At 43.7% G+C, this 18,283-nt stretch overlaps 1 protein-coding gene across 4 annotated transcripts in view; it reads left to right on the top strand.

Annotated features, from left to right (window-relative positions):
- Positions 1-18,283, top strand: part of ZFAT (zinc finger and AT-hook domain containing) — a 257,157-nt gene that overhangs the window by 119,347 nt on the left and 119,527 nt on the right. For all 4 annotated transcript variants that reach the window (XM_021675915.2, XM_021675914.2, XM_021675917.2 and 1 more), the window contains 2 exons: positions 4,572-4,721; positions 8,843-9,016. In XM_021675915.2, coding sequence (XP_021531590.2) covers positions 4,572-4,721; positions 8,843-9,016 — 324 coding nt within the window. The remainder of the gene's footprint in view (positions 1-4,571; positions 4,722-8,842; positions 9,017-18,283) is intronic.

The raw sequence follows: 18,283 nt of genomic DNA, 5'->3' as shown, positions 1-18,283 counted from the left end.
TTTTATCAGAGATGAGAATTGCAACTCCTGCTTTTTTTTGCTCTCCGTTTGCTTGGTAAATCTTCCTCCATCCCTTTATTTTGAGCCTTTGTGTATCCTTGCATGCGAGGTGGGTTTCCTGGATACAGCACACTGATGGGTTTTGGCTTTTTATCCAATTTGCCAGTCTGTGTCTTTTGATTAGGGCATTTAATCCATTTACATTTAGGGTTAATATTGTTATGTGTGAATTTGATCCTGCCATTTTGATGCTAGCCGGATGTTTTGTCCATTGGTTGATGCAGATTCTTCATTGTGTTGATGCTCTTTACCGTTTCGTGTGTTTTTGGAGTGGCTGGTACTGGTTGTTCTTTTCTATTTGTAGTGCCTCTTTCAGGAGCTCTTGTAAAGCAGATCTGGTGGTGATGAAATCTCTGAGTACTTGCTTGTTCACAAAGGATTTTATTTTTCCTTCACTTATGAAGCTTAGTTTGGCTGGATATGAAATTCTGGGTTGAAAGTTCTTTTCTTTAAGGGCATTGAATATCGGCCCCCACTCTCTTCTGGCCTGTAGGGTTTCTGCTGAGAGATCTGCTGTGAGTCTGATGGGCTTCCCTTTGTGGGTAACCCGACCTTTCTCTCTGGCTGCCCTTAGCATTTTCTCCTTCATTTAACCCTGGTGAAGCTGATGATTATGTGCCTTGGGGTTGCTCTTCTTGAGGAATATCTTTGTGGTGTTCTCTGTATTTCCTGGACTTCAATATTGGCCTGCCTTGCTAGGTTGGGGAAGTTTTCCTGGATAATATCCTGGAGAGTATTTTCCAGCTTGGATTCATTCTCTTCGTCACATTCAGGTACACCTATCAAACGAAGATTAGATCTTTTCACATAGTCCCATATATCTTGTTGACTTTGTTCATTCCTTTTTACCCTGTTTTCTCTAATCTTGCCTTCTCGTTTTATTTCATTGAGTTGATCTTCGACCTCTGATATCCTTTCTTCTGCTTGGTCAATTCGGCTGTTGAAACTTGTGCATGCTTCGCGAAGTTCTCGTGTTGTGTTTTTCAGCTCCATCAATTCACTCATATTCCTCTCTAAGTTGTCCATTCTTGTTTGCATTTCGTCAAATCTTTTTTCAAGGTTCTTAGTTTCTTTGCATTGGCTTAGAACATGTTCTTTTAGCTCACGGAAGTATCTTATTACCCACTTTCTGAAGGCTGATTCTGTCATTTCATCACACTCATTCTCCATCCAGTCTTGTTTCCTTGCTGGTGAGGAGTTGTGATCCCTTGTAGGAGGAGAGGTGTTCTGGTTTCAGGTGTTTTCATCCTTTTTGCGCTGGTTTCTTCCCATCTTTGTGAATTTATCCACCTGTCGGCTTTGTAGTTGTTGACTTTCTGATTGGGTCTCTGAGTGGACGTTCTGTTTGTTGTTGATGAAGTTATTTCTATTTCTTAGTTTTCCTTTTAACTGTCTGGCCTCTCTGCTGTGGGATTGCTGAGGTCCGCTCCAGGTCCTGCTTGCCTGGGGATCACTTGCAGCAGCTGCTGAACAGTAAAGGTTGCTACCAGTTTCTTCTTCTGCTTTGTCCCAGAGGGATACCTGCCAAATGTCAGTCTGAGCTCTCCTTTATGAGGTGACTCTTTGGATATATGTGGGTCAGGAGCTGCTTGACGAAACGGTCCTTTATATTAGCTCAGGTGCTGAGCTGTGAGCCCCGTTGTTCATTCAGAGCTGCTGGGCTGGTAAATTTAAGTCTGCAGCAGCAGAACTCATAAACTCCCCCTTTTTTTTCCGCCAGGTGTTCTGTCCCGGGGAGTTAGGGCTTTATGAGTCTCAGCTGTACTGCTGCCCTTTTTTATTTCTTCAGGGCTGCCCTGCCCACAAGGAGGCAGCCTAGTCACTCTCAGCCTGCAGAGGCTTCGCTGAGCTGCTGTGGGCTCCGCCCAGCTGCCATGTGAACTTCCCTGCAGTCCTGTTTATATGGGTGTAGTTAGAGCTGCTTCCGCAATGTTGGCCCGCCTCTGTAATCACGGACTTTCTCTGTAATGGCGCGTTGCCGCAGCAACAGCAGGCTGCCTCAGTAATGGCGGATGCCCCTCCCCGACAGAGCTGGACCATCCCGGATTCAGCTGTGTTTGCTGTGAAACTCTCAAAAGAGAGCGTTTCTAATTGCTGTTGTTTTGTTTTTGTTTTTGTTTTTGTGGGGGTGGGACCAGCCGGACCTGATCTCCTGGCTCCCTGCCTCAGAGCCTTTTATTTTTTCATTGAAGGTCAGCTCTCTACAAGGTGACCTGGTCACCTGTTGAATAGGTGCCGGGATCCATGTGTTTTCCCGTGCGGCGACCCACTGCGCCGCTGAAACCGCGGCTCTGAGATTCGTGGTGCTTTTTTTTGCCTGGGAATCTCCTGGCCTGGCTCCCTGTTTCAGCTCCCCTTGCTGGCTAAGTGGGAACACAGTCCCATTTACTCTGCACCGGGAGCAGCTGCGCTGGCTGAAACCGCGGCTCAGAGATTTGTGGTGCTTTTTTTGCCCGGGAATCTCCTGGTCTGGCTCCCTGTTTCAGCTCCCCTTGCTGGCTAAGTGGGAACACAGTCCTGTTTACTCTGCATCTGGAGCCACTGTGCTGGGGCACAGGCAAAACAGCCGCGCCGGCCACACCAGCCGCGCTGGCGACTCGTGGGGCTCCTCCGCCTGCGAATCTCCTGGTCTGTGGGCAATAAAAATCCGTCTGGAAATGCGGCGTCCACTCACCCTCTGCACTTTTGTTCGGAGCTGCAATCCTGAGCTGGATCTAACCGGCCATCTTGGAACTCCTACCCTAAAACAATGTTTTACATCAATTGCACTATATAGACATAAAAAGGGATTGAAGCTATGTATGCATTCATGGGAAACAATCATCTTTATTCAAAGCTGGGATAATTATTCCTTTCCTTTTCTTCTTTTATCTGGTCTTGAGATGCATCTGCCCTCACCCCTGCAGTTTCAGTGATATTTGCATGCCTTTGAATGGGTCCCATATAATGCAGGTCTGACTTAGATTCTTGCCTGTTGCCTGGCCTTTGTCATAAGCTTGTGTTACTCAGAGTGGTGGTTTGTAAGGGGTGTTGGCTCCTGCCCAGGCTGAGGAGCATCTGAGAGTTTGAGAGACCATCACCACAGGTCTTACCTTCCACACTGCTCAGGTGCATGAGGCACCAGCTACCTTGGGTGTCCATGCCTTGTCTTTTCTGTTTGTGTCACCTGGAACATTTTCCCTTCTGTCCTGCCTGATTAATTTCTGTTCATTCTTTATGTTCTTCCTCATAGCCCTGAATTTGAGGAGGCTGTTGTAGTTTCCAGTCTGGCCGAGGGTCCACCCCCCAACCCCTGCTAACTTCACACACAGTGCACTGACCACCATGCTCCAGTCACCGTGACTCTCTAGCCTGGCCCCAAGAAAGCACACGAGGGCATCGTGTGTTTTATGAAGGAATTACAGATACTGCCTCTAAATGCGCCTCTCCCTTCATACATGTCTATTTTTTCCTGTTCTTCATTATTTTGTATCTGCTTTTGGTATAAGGGAACAGACTCACTGATTGTAAATGGAGGAAGATAAAGAAATAATAGAAGGGCGCTAAGACTCGTGTTTCATCTGGGAGTGGACAGAGCTGTGAGGCCTGCGTGTGTGTGGGAAGGGTGTGGGCTGTGTGCTTCTCTGAAGGCCCAGCACTGTCCTCCTCGTGTTAACTCATGTCCTAAGTGACATGGGATCCAGTGTGAGCCAGAGGTGTTATTAAAACAGCTAGCCTTTGCTGATGAACAGATGTAAGAAATTATTTTGTTATTATTTTAAACTTTTTATTCCAGAAAATCCCAAACATACAAGAGCACACAGAACAATGCTGGGAACCTCCTGTATCCATCACTCAGCTTCCTCAGTTATTCAGATTTTGCCAAACTCTTTTCATGTATCCACCATGCAACTTTTTTTCTTCTAGGATATTTAAAAATATATTCTAGACAGCATGGAATTCCTCCATAAAAACCTTTAAAATACATCTCCAACTAATAAGGATTGCTTTCAGCATAGCCACCATGTCACCAATAAAGCAAACAGCATTAACTGTAATTCATTATTGGCACCTATTATAAGCCTGTTTAAAATTTCCCCAATTTTCCCCAAGATTTTTTAACTGTTGATTTGCTTGAAGCAACATCTAAGCATTTGCATCTAGTGGTTTTGTTCCTTACATTTCTGTTTCTCGTGTTCTCTAGTGCCCCCCTCCCTTGTGCTTTTTTTCCATGACACTGACTTGTGGGGGAAACTGAGTCACATTTCCTGTAGACAGTCTCACTTTCTGCATTTGTGTGATTATTGCCTTGTGATGTTGCTTCTCCATTCCTCATACGTGATGTGGAACAGATACCGAGATCTGAGACTCGACTGGATTCTGGTTTAACTTTTTAGGTGAAAAATCCTGTCTCTGGACATCATGAGGCACACCTTGATTCCACCTTTGGTGCTGCTTAGTGATAAGGTTTATTTATGTCTAACTTTCCCCGAGGTCCTCTGACCCCTTTTGACATCCTGCTTTCCTTCTAGAGGTCTCCATGAGCACTATTTCCGAGGTTCTTGGGAGGAGGGTTCAGCTGAAAGGGCTGATTGGAAAGAGAGCCATGAAGTGCCCGTATTGTGACTTTTATTTCATGAAGAATGGCTCAGACCTTCAGCGTCATATTTGGGCTCATGAAGGTGAGTATTTTTCTTTCCAAATTGGGCACCCTTTTAACTTTGTGCTTCCATCCTTCATTTTGGGAGTACGTTAAGAGGAAGCCATATCTTCACATTCCTGCTGTTAGAATTTCCTTAGCACATTGAGAGTTGCGTCCATCAACCAGCTACAAACAGTAATTTAAATTGTTAATCAGTTGCAATTGCAATGAACAGAAGTATGCATTTCTTCATAGGTCTCATTGCAATTATAGTGAAATAAATCACCATGACTCCCCTGCTGGAAAGTAGGTACCTTCAGAACAGGAACACTAGAGTCTTATTCATAGCAGGAACTCCAGTGCCCATCCTGGTGCCCGGTACATAGCAGGTTTTCCAGAACTGTTGGTATTATGAATGAAGGAAGGAAGGCAGCAAGGAGTTCTCCCATTCCAGCAGTGTGGAGTGTTACTCAGGCTATGGAGAAGGAATTCAGAAGGTGGAAGGACTGAATGGAGATGAGAGAATGGAGAGAAGAATGTAGGCTGTGCTTTTGGGTTGCTTGCCTATAAAGGAAAGTGTTGGGGGGCCACACTCAGGGCTTTGGGAAGTTGGAAGTAAAGATTCTGCTAGCACAATAGGCCATCAACTTTGTTTTCTCCTCCTGGATAATGGCATGGCCCTGCTGGGGATTAGGGTAGGAGCCAAGGGGCTGGGGAAAGCCCTTCCAGACACCTGCATCAGGTTCCTGCCTGTTAATTAGGAACCTGGAATGCTGCAGATAGGAAAACAAGACTAGAGGGGGATGAAGGGTGAAGTGTTTTCTACAATATGGAATAAAAATGACCTATTTATAGATCCCAGGGAAGGAACTATTGGGGAGAGAGAGATGAATGGTTCATTAATGAGAATAGTAACTGATAGATTAGGAACCTGGAGAAGGCAGAAGGAGTTGAGATAAATTCCAAGGTTGGCAGCTACTTTTTGTTTACCAGCATATAATGAGCACCTACTGGATGCCAGTGCTCAGTGTTTTACTCATGTTATTGGAGTCAGTATTCTCAACAACCTTAGAGGGGGTGCTGTTACCATCCACATTTACCAATGAGGAAAATGAGGCTTAGACAGGTAAAGTAATTTGCCCAGGGTCACACAGATAACACCTGGTGGAACTGGGATTTGGACCAATGCCATCCGATTCCAAGATTCCAAGATCTTGCTCTTGCCTTCTGCGCTGACTTGTTTCAGGAGGAGGAGGCACCTCCTACACTGAGACAGGACTGACGGGCGTGAGGGTGTAGCAGGTATGCGTTTAGACACGTGTGGTTACTTTGTTATGAAGTTGAAGGCATTCATAGCCGATGGCAAGTTTGCTCAGCAAAGAATGCCGAGAAGACAGGCTTGGAATGGTGTTCATGGGAATCAGCAGGGAGCTGACCCTGATGGAAGTACAGAGGGCCCAGCAGAGGCTGGAGACCAGGGGCTTATAAAGGCGTCAAACTGTAATTGTACTCATGTAAGAGGAAGTGAGAGAGCTAGGTTCAAATCTCACCCTCACCATGTATGATGGACAAATAATTCCATCTCTCTGAACCTCAGTTTATCTATAATATGATCTACTTTGGGATATGTTGCAAGAATCAATGAGACAATTTATATAAAACCCTCAGTAGAAGGGTTAGCACATATTGGGTACTTAATACGTGGCTGATGCTATATTGTATTAAGTAAATATTTGTGATGATGCAGTAAGGTTGTATATTTGCCGTTTGAAAGTAATCTAGTATTTTAAGCGACTTCAGACTTGATAAAAATTCAGAAAGCCACAGGCTGCTGTATACTGGCATCCTTTTTTTTTTTTTTTCTAATCTGTGACTTTCTGTATAAAGATGAATCACAAAGGAAAAAGGATATCAGTGCACGCACTACATTTGGGTTATTTGGAATTGATCCCTGTACCATAAAATACCCCTTGTCTCTGTTTACTCTCAAAACATAGGACAAGAAAAACAAATTAAAAAACCCAAATTAAAAAGAAAGAAAATAAGAAAACACTGCATTGACTGTAGTCACAGAAATTAACCAGGTAGGACTTTGTGCATACCTGTGACATTTGTTGCTTAGAGGACCTGCAACTTTGTTCAAGGTTTCTTAGTAGTCAAGCAGTATACCTGGGACCCATCCACTACATCAGTTCTAAACACTGGCCCTTGGGGGAGAACTTAGAGTAGACAGTGTCTTAGTATGTCACCTTGGGGTAAATGCCATTGTGTGGATTATCTGGAGATCCACAGCTGGTTTACCTGCACCATCTCATTTTCCATGATCATATGTCACAGAGCCCACGGAGGTGCAGAGCTGTTGAGGTGACTCTGCAGGGTTGCACAGCTGGCCAGTGGGTGGGCAAAGATGTTAATGGAAATATGTATACTTCAATCCCTGTGTTGCTTTACTTGGTTCTTCTCCTTCCAGACATAATGAAGAACATAAATTATGAATTTGGCTTCTCCAGGATTGGGAGACAGTGCGTGTCTTCATTCTTGAGTTCTTTTAGAAAAACACCAAGTCAAATTGTACCTGAATATACTCAGCTGTTCACACATGTATAGAGTATTCTTCTCCTTCCAGACATAATGAAGAACATAAATTATGAATTTGGCTTCTCCAGGATTGGGAGACAGTGCGTGTCTTCATTCTTGAGTTCTTTTAGAAAAACACCAAGTCAAATTGTACCTGAATATACTCAGCTGTTCACACATGTATAGAGTATCTAAAGACAGCAGGAATGCACCCTGTTCCCTTTTTGTATGGTTTGTGTGGGCTTCTTCTCTGCGGTGGTGGTAGTCCTGAGTCATCTGTAGCTTTGACTCAGGGTTGAAATGCCTGCTGAGGGTAGCGTGAGATACAGAAAGATGCTGCTTGACCTAGGCTACCACCACGGCTGTAGCCCTGCTCTTGTGAGAGCGTATTGTGAATGACCAACCCAGAACAGGGGATATGGTGCCCTGAAGGCTCCTTGGGAAGTGACTCCTGGTCTTGTCATTTTACAGAGATGACAATTGTGATCCAAACATAAGTTCAGGGGCACACAGCCTGTTGGTGCTTATGGTTAGAGTATTACTTCATCTCTAGAAACCCAGTTCAGACCTGGGCTTGCATGGGCCCTAAGGCACATCACACCCCTGAGTGCATCTCAGCTCTGTGCTCCTGGGTGTTGCCCTCAGCCTCTTTAAAGTGTTGGTTTCCTCAACTGCAAAGTCATAGGTAGTGTGGATAATGGGTGAAAACGTTTGGCCTACTAAAAATCGTTTGCTTCGTTACTGGGTTCAGGTTTGTTCCCTGCCGTCCTCCTCTTTCCCTCCAGCTCCAGCCCCTGTCCCTATAGCATATCACACCATATCGTAATGGCCTGTTTACCTGTCTGCATCTCCCACCCGACAGTGAAGGCTGGGATTCACTCTTCTCAGTTTCCAGATTAATCCTCAGTGCTTAGTATGAAAATAGGTCCTCAGTAGACCCTTGGTGAATGAAGGAGTGGTAAATGCCCAGATGCCTCTGCAGTCAGAGTCATCAGCCCATCAGCCACCAGTGTGGTAAAGCTCGATTTGTTTTATGAAATAAGTGTGCTTCCACATCTGGTCCTGTTGCCTGATCCCATTGATGTTTGCGAAGGGCCTTGGTGCCTTTCATGGTGTTCAGTTTAACGCAGATCAGTTGAATTTAGTGACTGTCTTGTCTGTGGATTGCTCAGGATCTCTGTCCTCAAGGAGTTCCCAGACTGTGGGGAGAGGGCAGATAGGAAGGACTCACTGTAATGTGCAGTGAACATTCCAGCTGGTAGAGAGTTACAGGAGTTGGGAACATTGATAAGGGAGGTAGAGAAATCTACCAGGGAAGGTCAGAGAAAGCTGCAGGGTAGGGGCATCCCAGGAGGCAAGGGCATCCCAGGAGGAAGGCACTGCCTGGGGAGGAGCCTGGCGTGGGAAGTGTGTGGTGCTTTAGGACCGAGCAAGTACATTGCTGTGTTCAAAACGATGTTTTTTGTATATATATCTATAAGTATATTTAGATACGGATATATATATTCCTTCAGATTCACACACACATATGCATACACATATGTAAATATATATAGATAGATATCTACAATTTCCCCTTGGCAGGTGTGAAGCCCTTCAAGTGTTCTTTGTGTGAGTATGCAACTCGTAGCAAGAGTAACCTCAAGGCTCATATGAATCGTCACAGCACTGAGAAAACCCACCTATGTGACATGTGTGGCAAGAAATTCAAATCAAAAGGGACACTGAAAAGTCACAAGCTCCTTCACACTGCAGATGGTGAGTAAATGACCCCAAGGTGAATTTTCCCCTCTAAATGTGTGGTTTGCAGCTGATGTTCCAGTTTGTCAGAAACTTGCTGTGCCGGAGGCGGGAAAGAGCACGTGCCCATCAGAAAGGGCTTCTGAAAGAGTAGTGAAGACCTGGCCTGGCTTCCTCCCGGCCCTGTGCTCAGTGCCTCACTTCCAGCAGGTGCTGGATAAACACCGGGGTGGGAGCATGCAGTGGAGGGGAAGCTGCTTCAGGGAAGGAGGCATCTTCAGGAAGCCTCAATCTGTGGTTCTGAAGTGTCCATCCTCTTCAGCCCTCCATCCCCACCTGGAGCTCCAGAATCCTGAGGGGCAACCTGGATCACACCTGGCCTGATTTTTCAAGGGAGGCTCTTATCATCCAAGCTACTTCAGGGGTGGAACTAAGTCTAAAATAAAACCAATATTTATGCAGATTTGATCTAGATAAAGTTTACTTAAGTGGATTTCTCATTTCATTCATTCATTAAAAGCCATTGATTGAATTCTCATATGTGCTAGCCATGGTGGTAGGTTCTAGGGATACCAGGTCAAGTAGAGACCAGTTCCTGTATTCAGGGAGTTCATAATCTAGAAGTCAGGACAGAGGAGAAGGCAGGCCATTGTAAAGGTAAGTGCCCATGATGGAGGGGAGCTCAGGAGCCCCAAGCAGGGCATGGGTCTAGGAGGTTGGGGAGCTCGGTGGGTGGTGGGCACAGACTCCCTGGCACAGGCTGGAGAGAGGGAAAGAAGATTTGTTCTAGGAAGACAGGCATCTAAACCATAAGAAACTTGATTTTACTCAGGAAGACCAGTTGTGTGAGGGACTTGTAAATAATCCATGTGACAAGATTATTAAAGTTTATTTATAAATGTATTGTTATTTACCACAATTATGTATGAAAATTGGAGTTTACTAAAAAAATCAAAGGTTTTCAGCAGTGATTTTTAATTTCAGAATTTAGTGGATTATATAACTCTTAAGTTCTACCTTTATTTTAAGATTGTTCTGAAAATCAGTCCTGGTGTGTGTGTGTGTTGGTTAGGCCCTCAGCAAGAATGCAGGTGAGCATGAGGGACTCAGTGCAAGAGTGAATGCTTTGCTGGGATTCATCAGAATTAAGGACCAAGGGCTTGCCTAAGGCTGAAAAAGAGCCAGAACCGTAACTATTAAAACTTAAGCAGTTTTCTCTAAAAAAAAAAAAATCCATAATCAAAATTAAAAATACAATGACAGTAAGGAAGTCATACTTGAATAATGAAAACATTAAAGTCATGTAGTTTCTAATGAGTCTACACCTCCACAAACAATAAGCCTTACTGACTTCTCAGCTGCCTGAACATCTAGGCAGGAACTCTGTTTCTTAACATGATGGCACATAACTACTGCAGTCCCTTAGTCATGAAGAGCAGCTGTCCCCAGCGGCAGGGAAGCGTGGAATATCCAGTGAGCCGTGGTGGCAGGTCAAGAACGCATTCACAGGCACTGAACAGGGTGCTGCAGTCTCATGCCTGGTTCTGCAGTCTGGGCTCTGTGCTAAAAAGGCTTTGAGCAGATAGAAGCCGTCTAATATGGCAGACCCTGGACCAGCTGACCCAGAGGGATGGGGTCGGTGTGAGGGGTGCTATCATGGGTTCACAGTGGCACGTTCAGCCTGTCTATCCTCTCTGTCATGACTCTCTGAGTTCTTCAGGGAATTTAGATGAACAAAGATGTCTTGTTAAAGCAGTAATGCGACTCCTAATATGGAATAGTATTCAAACATTATGAAGTATTTTCTAACAAAACATTGGAAATTTGTATGGTTTCTCTTTATTTTTTTATTTTATTTGTGGGAAGATGAGGTATTTGTAAAGTCATGTCTTATTTTTCAACACTGCTGTCTGGGAAGAAGGGCATCAAGGCCAGGCGCAGTGGCTCACGCCTATAATCCCAGCACTTTGGGAGGCCAAGGGAGGCGGGTGTGTTACCTGAGCGAAGGAGTTGGAGACTAGCCTGGGAAACATGGTGAAATCCTGCCTCTACCAAAAATACAAAAAAAATAACAGAGTGTGGTGGCACGTGCCTGTAGTCCCAGTTACTTGGGAGGCTGAGGTGGGAGGGTTGCTTGAGACTGGAGGCAGAAGTTGCAGTGAGCCAAGATCGCACCACTGTACTCCAGCCTGGATGACAGAGTGAGACCTCGTTCTCCACCCCTGCCCCCTAAAAAAAGAAGGGCATCAGTTATCAGGTGCAATGAGAAGACCCCTGGAACAGGTATCCTGCCTCAGTGCCAACTTCTTCCACTACTTGGGTCTCAGTTTTTTGTCACATTGCAAAATAAGGAAATGAGACCTTAATGTTTCTTGGGTTTCTTTTAGCCTCAATCCTCTGATTCTAGGAAGAAAGGGGTAAAGTAGGGCTAAAGGGATGGAAATAGGAGGTGTCAGTACAGCTTTATTTCTAAATCCGAGATGATTGCTTTCCCACAGGGCAGCTGTATTTCATTATTTGTGTTTCTCTTTTGACACCAGCATCTCATGTTTTACCCGGGGCTGGCTTGGTAAATAGAGTGCTGAATCATAGACCCCTTGTTCTAGCTCCATTGCTGATCCAGGATGTAGCTTTAATTAAGCTATAGGTAATTCTTTTCCTTTTTAATCTTCCCCCATAACATGTTTATTATAGAAACTTTGAAAAAATTTATTTGCATCTCTTGCTCATTTCTGTAGTGCTCATATTTTACCTTGATGACGTCTTAGAGCTCTTTGTATCTTAATACTTTGTCATCATTTGCCTTTATGTTTTGTTTACGGTATCTTTTTATATACAAAGTTAAATAACTTTGTTCATTTAAAGTTATTAGTATTTTCCTTTATGTTTTCACCTTCCATGATTCTCTCTGTTAAAAGAAGTCTTCCTCAGTTTGGGGCAAAATTCTTTTACTTTTTCTTTGAGTTTTATTTTATGATTACATAACATGAAATTTAATCTTCTTGAAATTTATTTTATCATATGCTATGTGGAAAGAAGCTTTGTTTCCAAACAGTTATCATTGACTTGTATTTATAGAGAAATTGGTCCTTTCAATTTGATTTTGCAGTGCCAGAATTTCCCAGGATATTGGGTTTAATTCTGAGATTTTGGTCTGTGCTAGTACCTTATTTTTCAAGTTGTTCTAGTAACTAACTTTACTGTTATCCAATAAACTTTATTTTCTATGAAACTTACTTAGTTTTCTCATTTAGTTATTATTCCTTTCTATAAACTTTAGAATTGTTCATCAAGTTAGGAAAAATAGCTTTCTCTCTGTCCCTGGGGATGACCTTGTGAGCTGTTTGATGATGTCTGTAACATGCTTTGAACCTATACAGTGCTTGGTTGTCTTGATGAGGCGCTCAGCCTTTAACGATAGAATTAGCTTTTTACTTAGAAGGAAAGATTGTCTTACAGCCTGCCTGGAATTATTTGGTTTTAATTGTATTTGTGGCATCAGTAATAACTCAATAGGTTGCTCTGTAGAAAAGCCATGTGGAGTAGGTAGAGCTAGAGAGGCCTGGGTGTGGGTCTGTTTGCCTCTTCCTAGTAGGGTGACTTTCCTCATCAGTAAACTGGGATAAGTAAACCCTCTCGTTGAGTGGGTTTGAAGATCGAAAGAGAGGAAGTGTACCCCATGCTGGCTGGCTGCCTCCTGCTCTCTTGGGTGTTCTTCCTCGGCATCCTGTCCTGTTTCTGTCTTAGCTTTCTGATCTCTACCTCTTGAAGGCCATGGGGCTCAGTCTATGGGCACTGTTTTTTTTTTTTTTTTTTTTTTTCCTGAAACAGAGTCTCACTTTGTCAGCTAGGCTTGAGTGCAGTGGTGCAGTCTCAGCTCACTGCAGCCTCCGCCTCCTGGGTTCAAGTGATTCTTGTGCCTCAGCCTTCTGCCATAGCTGGGATTACAGGCATGTGCCACCACACCCAGCTAAGTTTTACATTTTTAGTAGAGATGGGGTTTCGCTATGTTGGCCAGTGTTGGCCAGGCTGGTCTCGAACTCTTGACCTCAAGTGATCTGTCTGCCTTGGCCTCCCAAAGTGCTGGACAAGCGTGAGCCATTGCGTGTTGTTTTTTTCCTTATACCTTAGGTGAACCCTCCAGTCTTATGGAAGGTGATATTGTTTGACTGTGTCTCCACCCAAGTCTCATTTTGTATTGCAGCTCCCATAATTCCCATGTGTTGTGGGAGGGACCCTGTGGGAGATAATTGAATAATGGGGGCAGTTCCCCAGTATTGTTCTTGTGATAGTGAATAAGCCTCATGAATTCTGGTGGTTTTCTAAGGGTTTTCAAAGGTTTTCACTTGACTTTCATTTTCTCTTGTCTGTCACCATATAAGGTGGCATGATTGTGAGGCCTACCGGCCATGTGGAACTATGAATCCATTAAACTTATTTTTCTTTATAAATTACCCAATCTTGGGTATGTCTTTATCAGCAGTGAAAACGGACTAATACAGAAGACTTCCAAACTTGTATTTCCAGCCCTCTTGTTCTCCCAGCCTTGGCACTGCCCTGTCTGTAACTGCCCACTAAGCATCTGCACTTGGACGTCCACATGGCCCCCTGAGCTTGGCATGCTCAACACTAAGCTTTCAGTCTTCCTCCCTAGACCCTGTCTCCTATGGCCTAGGGGTTCCCAAGGTTTGTAAAGAGATTATGAATATTTTGGGGTTTTGAGTGCCACATCCAGTTTTCTCTTTTTTGTTGTTTTTATGTTTATGAACTTTGAAAAATGTAAAAGCCATGCTTAACTCCCAGCTGTACAAAAGCAGGAAGCAGGCTGAATTTGGTGCTCAGGCATAGGTTGCCAACCCCTGCTGTACCCCATCTTGGGAAATGGCTACTCCTTTTCCTTTGCTCAGATCAAAAAAGCATTGGGTCAATCTTGACTGTCTCATTCATACCCCACACATGACCCATTAGCAAATCCTGTGTGTTCTCTCTTTTAACACGATCCAGAGTTCTCCCACTTCTCAGCCCCCTCATGCCGTTCTTTTTCTGCAGGCCCCTGTCATCTCCTACCTCCATTCTTGCAGTAGCCTCCCAACCGCTTTCCCACACAAGTCTATTATCAACAAAACAACCAGTGACCCTGTGGAAACAAAGGCCAGGCCGTGCCCCTTCTCTGCTCAGAACCCTCCTGTCTATTTGCTGCCATACCGAGTGGAAGCCCAGTTCCTCACCGTGACCTGTTTGATCCCCTCGTCTTTCTGACCTCTTTTCTTCAACTTTCCCGTGACTGGCATCTCTCTGGACATACTGTCTTCATTCTTGTTCCTCACACCTGCCATGTATGTGCTCATCTCAAGGGTTTTGCTTTGGTCCTTCCCTCCACTTGGTGTGTTCTTTCCTCCTGTCTGAATGGAGACCTCCTTCATGTCCTGGAGGTCTTTATTGAAGAGTCACTGTGAATGAGTCTTGCCTCAGGTGCTCATGTATGTAAAGTCTCCATACCCCCACCAGGTAATCCAGACTCCCATGGCTTCCTCTGCTGCTCTCCTTGGCTTATCTTTCTCTAGTATATTATATAGTTTCCTTATTTACCACTTTTTTTGTCTCTATTACTGGAATTGTCCCACTAATTACTTCACACTCTCTTTCATGTTTTTTACTGTTTCTCTTTAAACCAACCCTTCTCCAGTGTACTATATAACTTCCTTATTTATGACGTTTCAGTGTCTTCCACTAGACTGTAAGCTTCACGAGCAGGGATTTTCGATTTACTGCATGTATTTTGTATCCTCAGCACCAAGAACAGGGCTTGGCTTATCATAGGCACTCCATAAATGTGTGTTCATTTAATGAGTTGAAATGTAAGGTGCCTTGCGTAAAGTGGTTGGGGTATAGCAGTTCAAAAAGTGCCGCTTACTTTCTCCGTTTCATCTCACATAATTCTGTTAAATCAAATGCTTGTGAATTAGGTATTTTAAAATATGGTCAAGTAACTCACTATTAAGTGAATCTTCTTGGGCATTTTTTAATGAAGTAAAAAGGAATTGAGTAATTACTTTTTCTTCTAACCACTTGTGAATCCAATTTTTCCCATTTGCTGGCTTACTTACAGTGATATATCCCTATCTGTGGCATTCCTGTTTCCCAAAGGAGCTCATTACTATACCTTAGAGAAGATAACTCATTCTGGGTGAAGGTTTCAGTTAGAAAGGTTTGCCAGTCAATATGTGTAAAGAGAGAAATTTATCTATAAAGGGCCCGATTAAACCCTTGGTGTGTAGGCCAACAGGATACAAGAATTGAATGCAAAGATCATACTGTAATATAGTTTCCCCTTTTGACTTTAAAGAGGGCCTAGACATGACATGCTGTTGGAGGTTATACATGATTCTGCCCACCCATAGCAGAGAGCAGATGGGAAAGGTTAAACCCTACAGTGCCTTTATGCTATGTAATCAAACAGAAATTCTTGAATTATGAAATAAAAAGCTCTTTGAAGTTTATTACTAATTCTTTTGGATCTCTCCCCTTCCCCTGACCCAAACTGCCCCTGTATATTTTAGTTAAGAAGTTTTTGGGTAAAATGTAAAAAGAATTATCCAGGCTTCAAGCACTCTTATAGTAGACAAGTGGAGAGCTGAGTATGGAAATTAGGCTTGAGTGTAGTAAGTACCCTTTTTTCCTATCCCTTCTTCAATTTATGATAAGATGTCCATGGCTGCAGATTGAAATATTCTGGGAGATCTAAGTAGTTTTGTTTTGTTTTCCTCCTCTGTCCTCTAAAAAGCCAAGCCACTCTGAGATAAAGTAGCCCCATGGCCTTTTGCTTCTAAAAAAAGAACCAGGAAGTTAATAGAAAATGGTCCCTGAGCACCTCGCTGGGTTGATCTTACAAGGTTAACCTGCAAGGCTTCAGTGCGACTGGTCTCTGTACTGCATTCTTGTCCCTCTTGTCCTTCCTCCTACTTGCCCTTGGAGAAGAGGTTGAGGGGCAGGTGTGGAAGTGTGGCTACTGGATGAACCTGGTAGATTTCTGTTGCTTATCCCTGGGCTGGAGTCTGGGTGATGGGCGGGAGAAGGTAGAGCTAACTTCATGGCCCACGAATACCATTTAATAGGTTCACCCTGTTTGTGTTTATATGTAGCTCTTTTTCTCAGGTTTTTGTAAACCACAAGATCCATTGGGAATAAGTGAGCCCATACTATGAAATGAACTACACAGCATACTGAACAATTAGCTTAGGCTGATACACAGATTTAACCTTTTAATGAGGCTTGGCTACCTAAAACCTCACCAGGTAGAGGGATCTCAGCTGCAAATGTCTGGCACTGCGTCTGTAACTTTCATCTAGCTCTGCTGCTGTGCTCTGTCCTCTGTGTGGCTTTCTGTTGCCTTTGGTTTCTTCCCACCTTTGTCTCATGCTGACCCATCCCTCCTTGTATCAAAGCTGATGTACTAATTACAGAGAATCATCAGGCTCTAAGTCTGCAGTTGCTTGAAGTTCCGCCTTTAAAGTACAAAGACTTCTTTAACTGTATTTTTATTGCTGTAGCTATTTCTGTTCTGATGTGCCACTGCATAAATCACCACAGATGCTAGAACTGTGAAGATATGTGCTTTGCAAAACACTTGCTGCAAAATACCTGTTATGCTTCCTGCAGGATGTTTTTCTTACATGAGCCAGCAAACCCCTGTGTGCTGGGCTACATGGAGAAGCAAGGAGGCAGAATGGGGAAAACCATGGGCTCCAGAGACAGGTCCAGGCTGGAACCACTTCTTGCCTGAACAGTCTTGAACAGTGATTCCCATTTGTAACATGGATGTTACATGTTTCCTGTGACTCCTATAACAAATTACCACAAAGTTAGTGACCTAGATCAACACAGGTGTATTATGTTGCAGCTCTAGAGGTCAGTGATCTAAAATCAAGGTGTCAGCTAGGGTGCATTCCTTCTAGGAACTCTGGAGGGGAAGGTGTCTCTGCATCCTGTGGCTTATGGACCCCTTCCTTCATATTCAAAGCCAGCAGTCCAGCATCTTCCAATCTATCTCTTCTGTTCTGGCTTTCATCACTGTGCTCCTTCTCTGACTTCAAGCTTCCTGCCTCCCTTTTTGTAAGGACCCTTGTGATTTCACTACGACTACCTGGATAGCCCAGGCTAGTCCCCAACACAAGATCTTTAGCTTAGTCACATCTGCAAACTCCTTTCTTTTTTTTTCGTATATAGTAGCATGTATAGGTTCTGGAGATTAGAACCTGGTTGTCTTTGGGACAGCCATGATAAACCCACAGCATGGGGTTGTGGGAAGATTAATGGGGTTCATACTATGGATGAACTCATGTACCCAGCTCATGTACCCATTCCTCTGGTGCATGAACCATTGCTCTTAATGACACAGTATAAGAATGGATATTTATAGCAATCAGTTTATGTCATCTAGGAAAGATTAAATCACTTTTTTTTCAAATACTCTCTTATTAGGAAGGCACAGTGCAATAGTTAATATTTAAAGAGTATCACTGTTGAAAGGGTAAAAGCCAGTCATCTGAAAAAAAGGTAAAGTCAATTTTCTAAAAACTCTTGAAAATTTACTTATGTAAAATAACCACCTTTCTCAGTAAGACTGGATAAACAGCATAAGGAAGCATTTTTCCTTTTATGCCTTTAGAATATTATTACTAATAACAGTTGAGATTTATGGAAATTCTTTCCTCTAAGTACGTTAGAGCTCCTTCAGGCTTGTGGTACACATAAAATGTGATTTGGCAGGGATGATTTAATTTAGCAGATACTTCAAACAAGTTGCCTTAAATCCCAAGGAATTTTTCATTGCTGTCTCTCTCTGTGTTCTGATGGAATCCAAATGTCAAAAGCTGAAGGTGACTTTTTAAGATGTTTTTTCTACCATTCCCTTCCATCTTAGTTTTATATAGAACTCTAAAGTAAGGCAGCTGGAGTCATCCTCAGGGAAACTCAGCAAGGGGACGAGGCTGTAGTAAGAAACAAAGGGAACAACAGGTGCCACACAAACTGTGAGTGCCAAGTCACCCGGCTGAGGCTTTGCAGATCCCACGGTGCCCTGCCCACAGCTGCCAGGAGGCGGGAGTGATTGCCTTTCTTTCTAGGAGCAGAGAATGGGAGCTCAGAGTGTCGATGCTTTGCAGTTGAGCTTCAGAGGTCTAGGGCAACATGGTGCCTTTGTGCTTCTGTGTCTGGCTGGGTATAACTTCCTTCTTGAGCCCTTCAGCAAGGCAGGTGCCCTGCTGGCTTCCCCACCTACTACAC

This window comes from Aotus nancymaae, unplaced genomic scaffold, assembly GCF_030222135.1.
Source record: "Aotus nancymaae isolate 86718 unplaced genomic scaffold, 86718_ANA_hifiasm-v0.15.2.pri h1tg000036l, whole genome shotgun sequence".
NCBI classification, from domain to species: Eukaryota; Metazoa; Chordata; class Mammalia; order Primates; family Aotidae; genus Aotus; species Aotus nancymaae.
The sequence above is the reverse complement of the archived record's forward strand: the minus strand, read 5'-3'. Positions and strand labels throughout refer to the sequence as shown.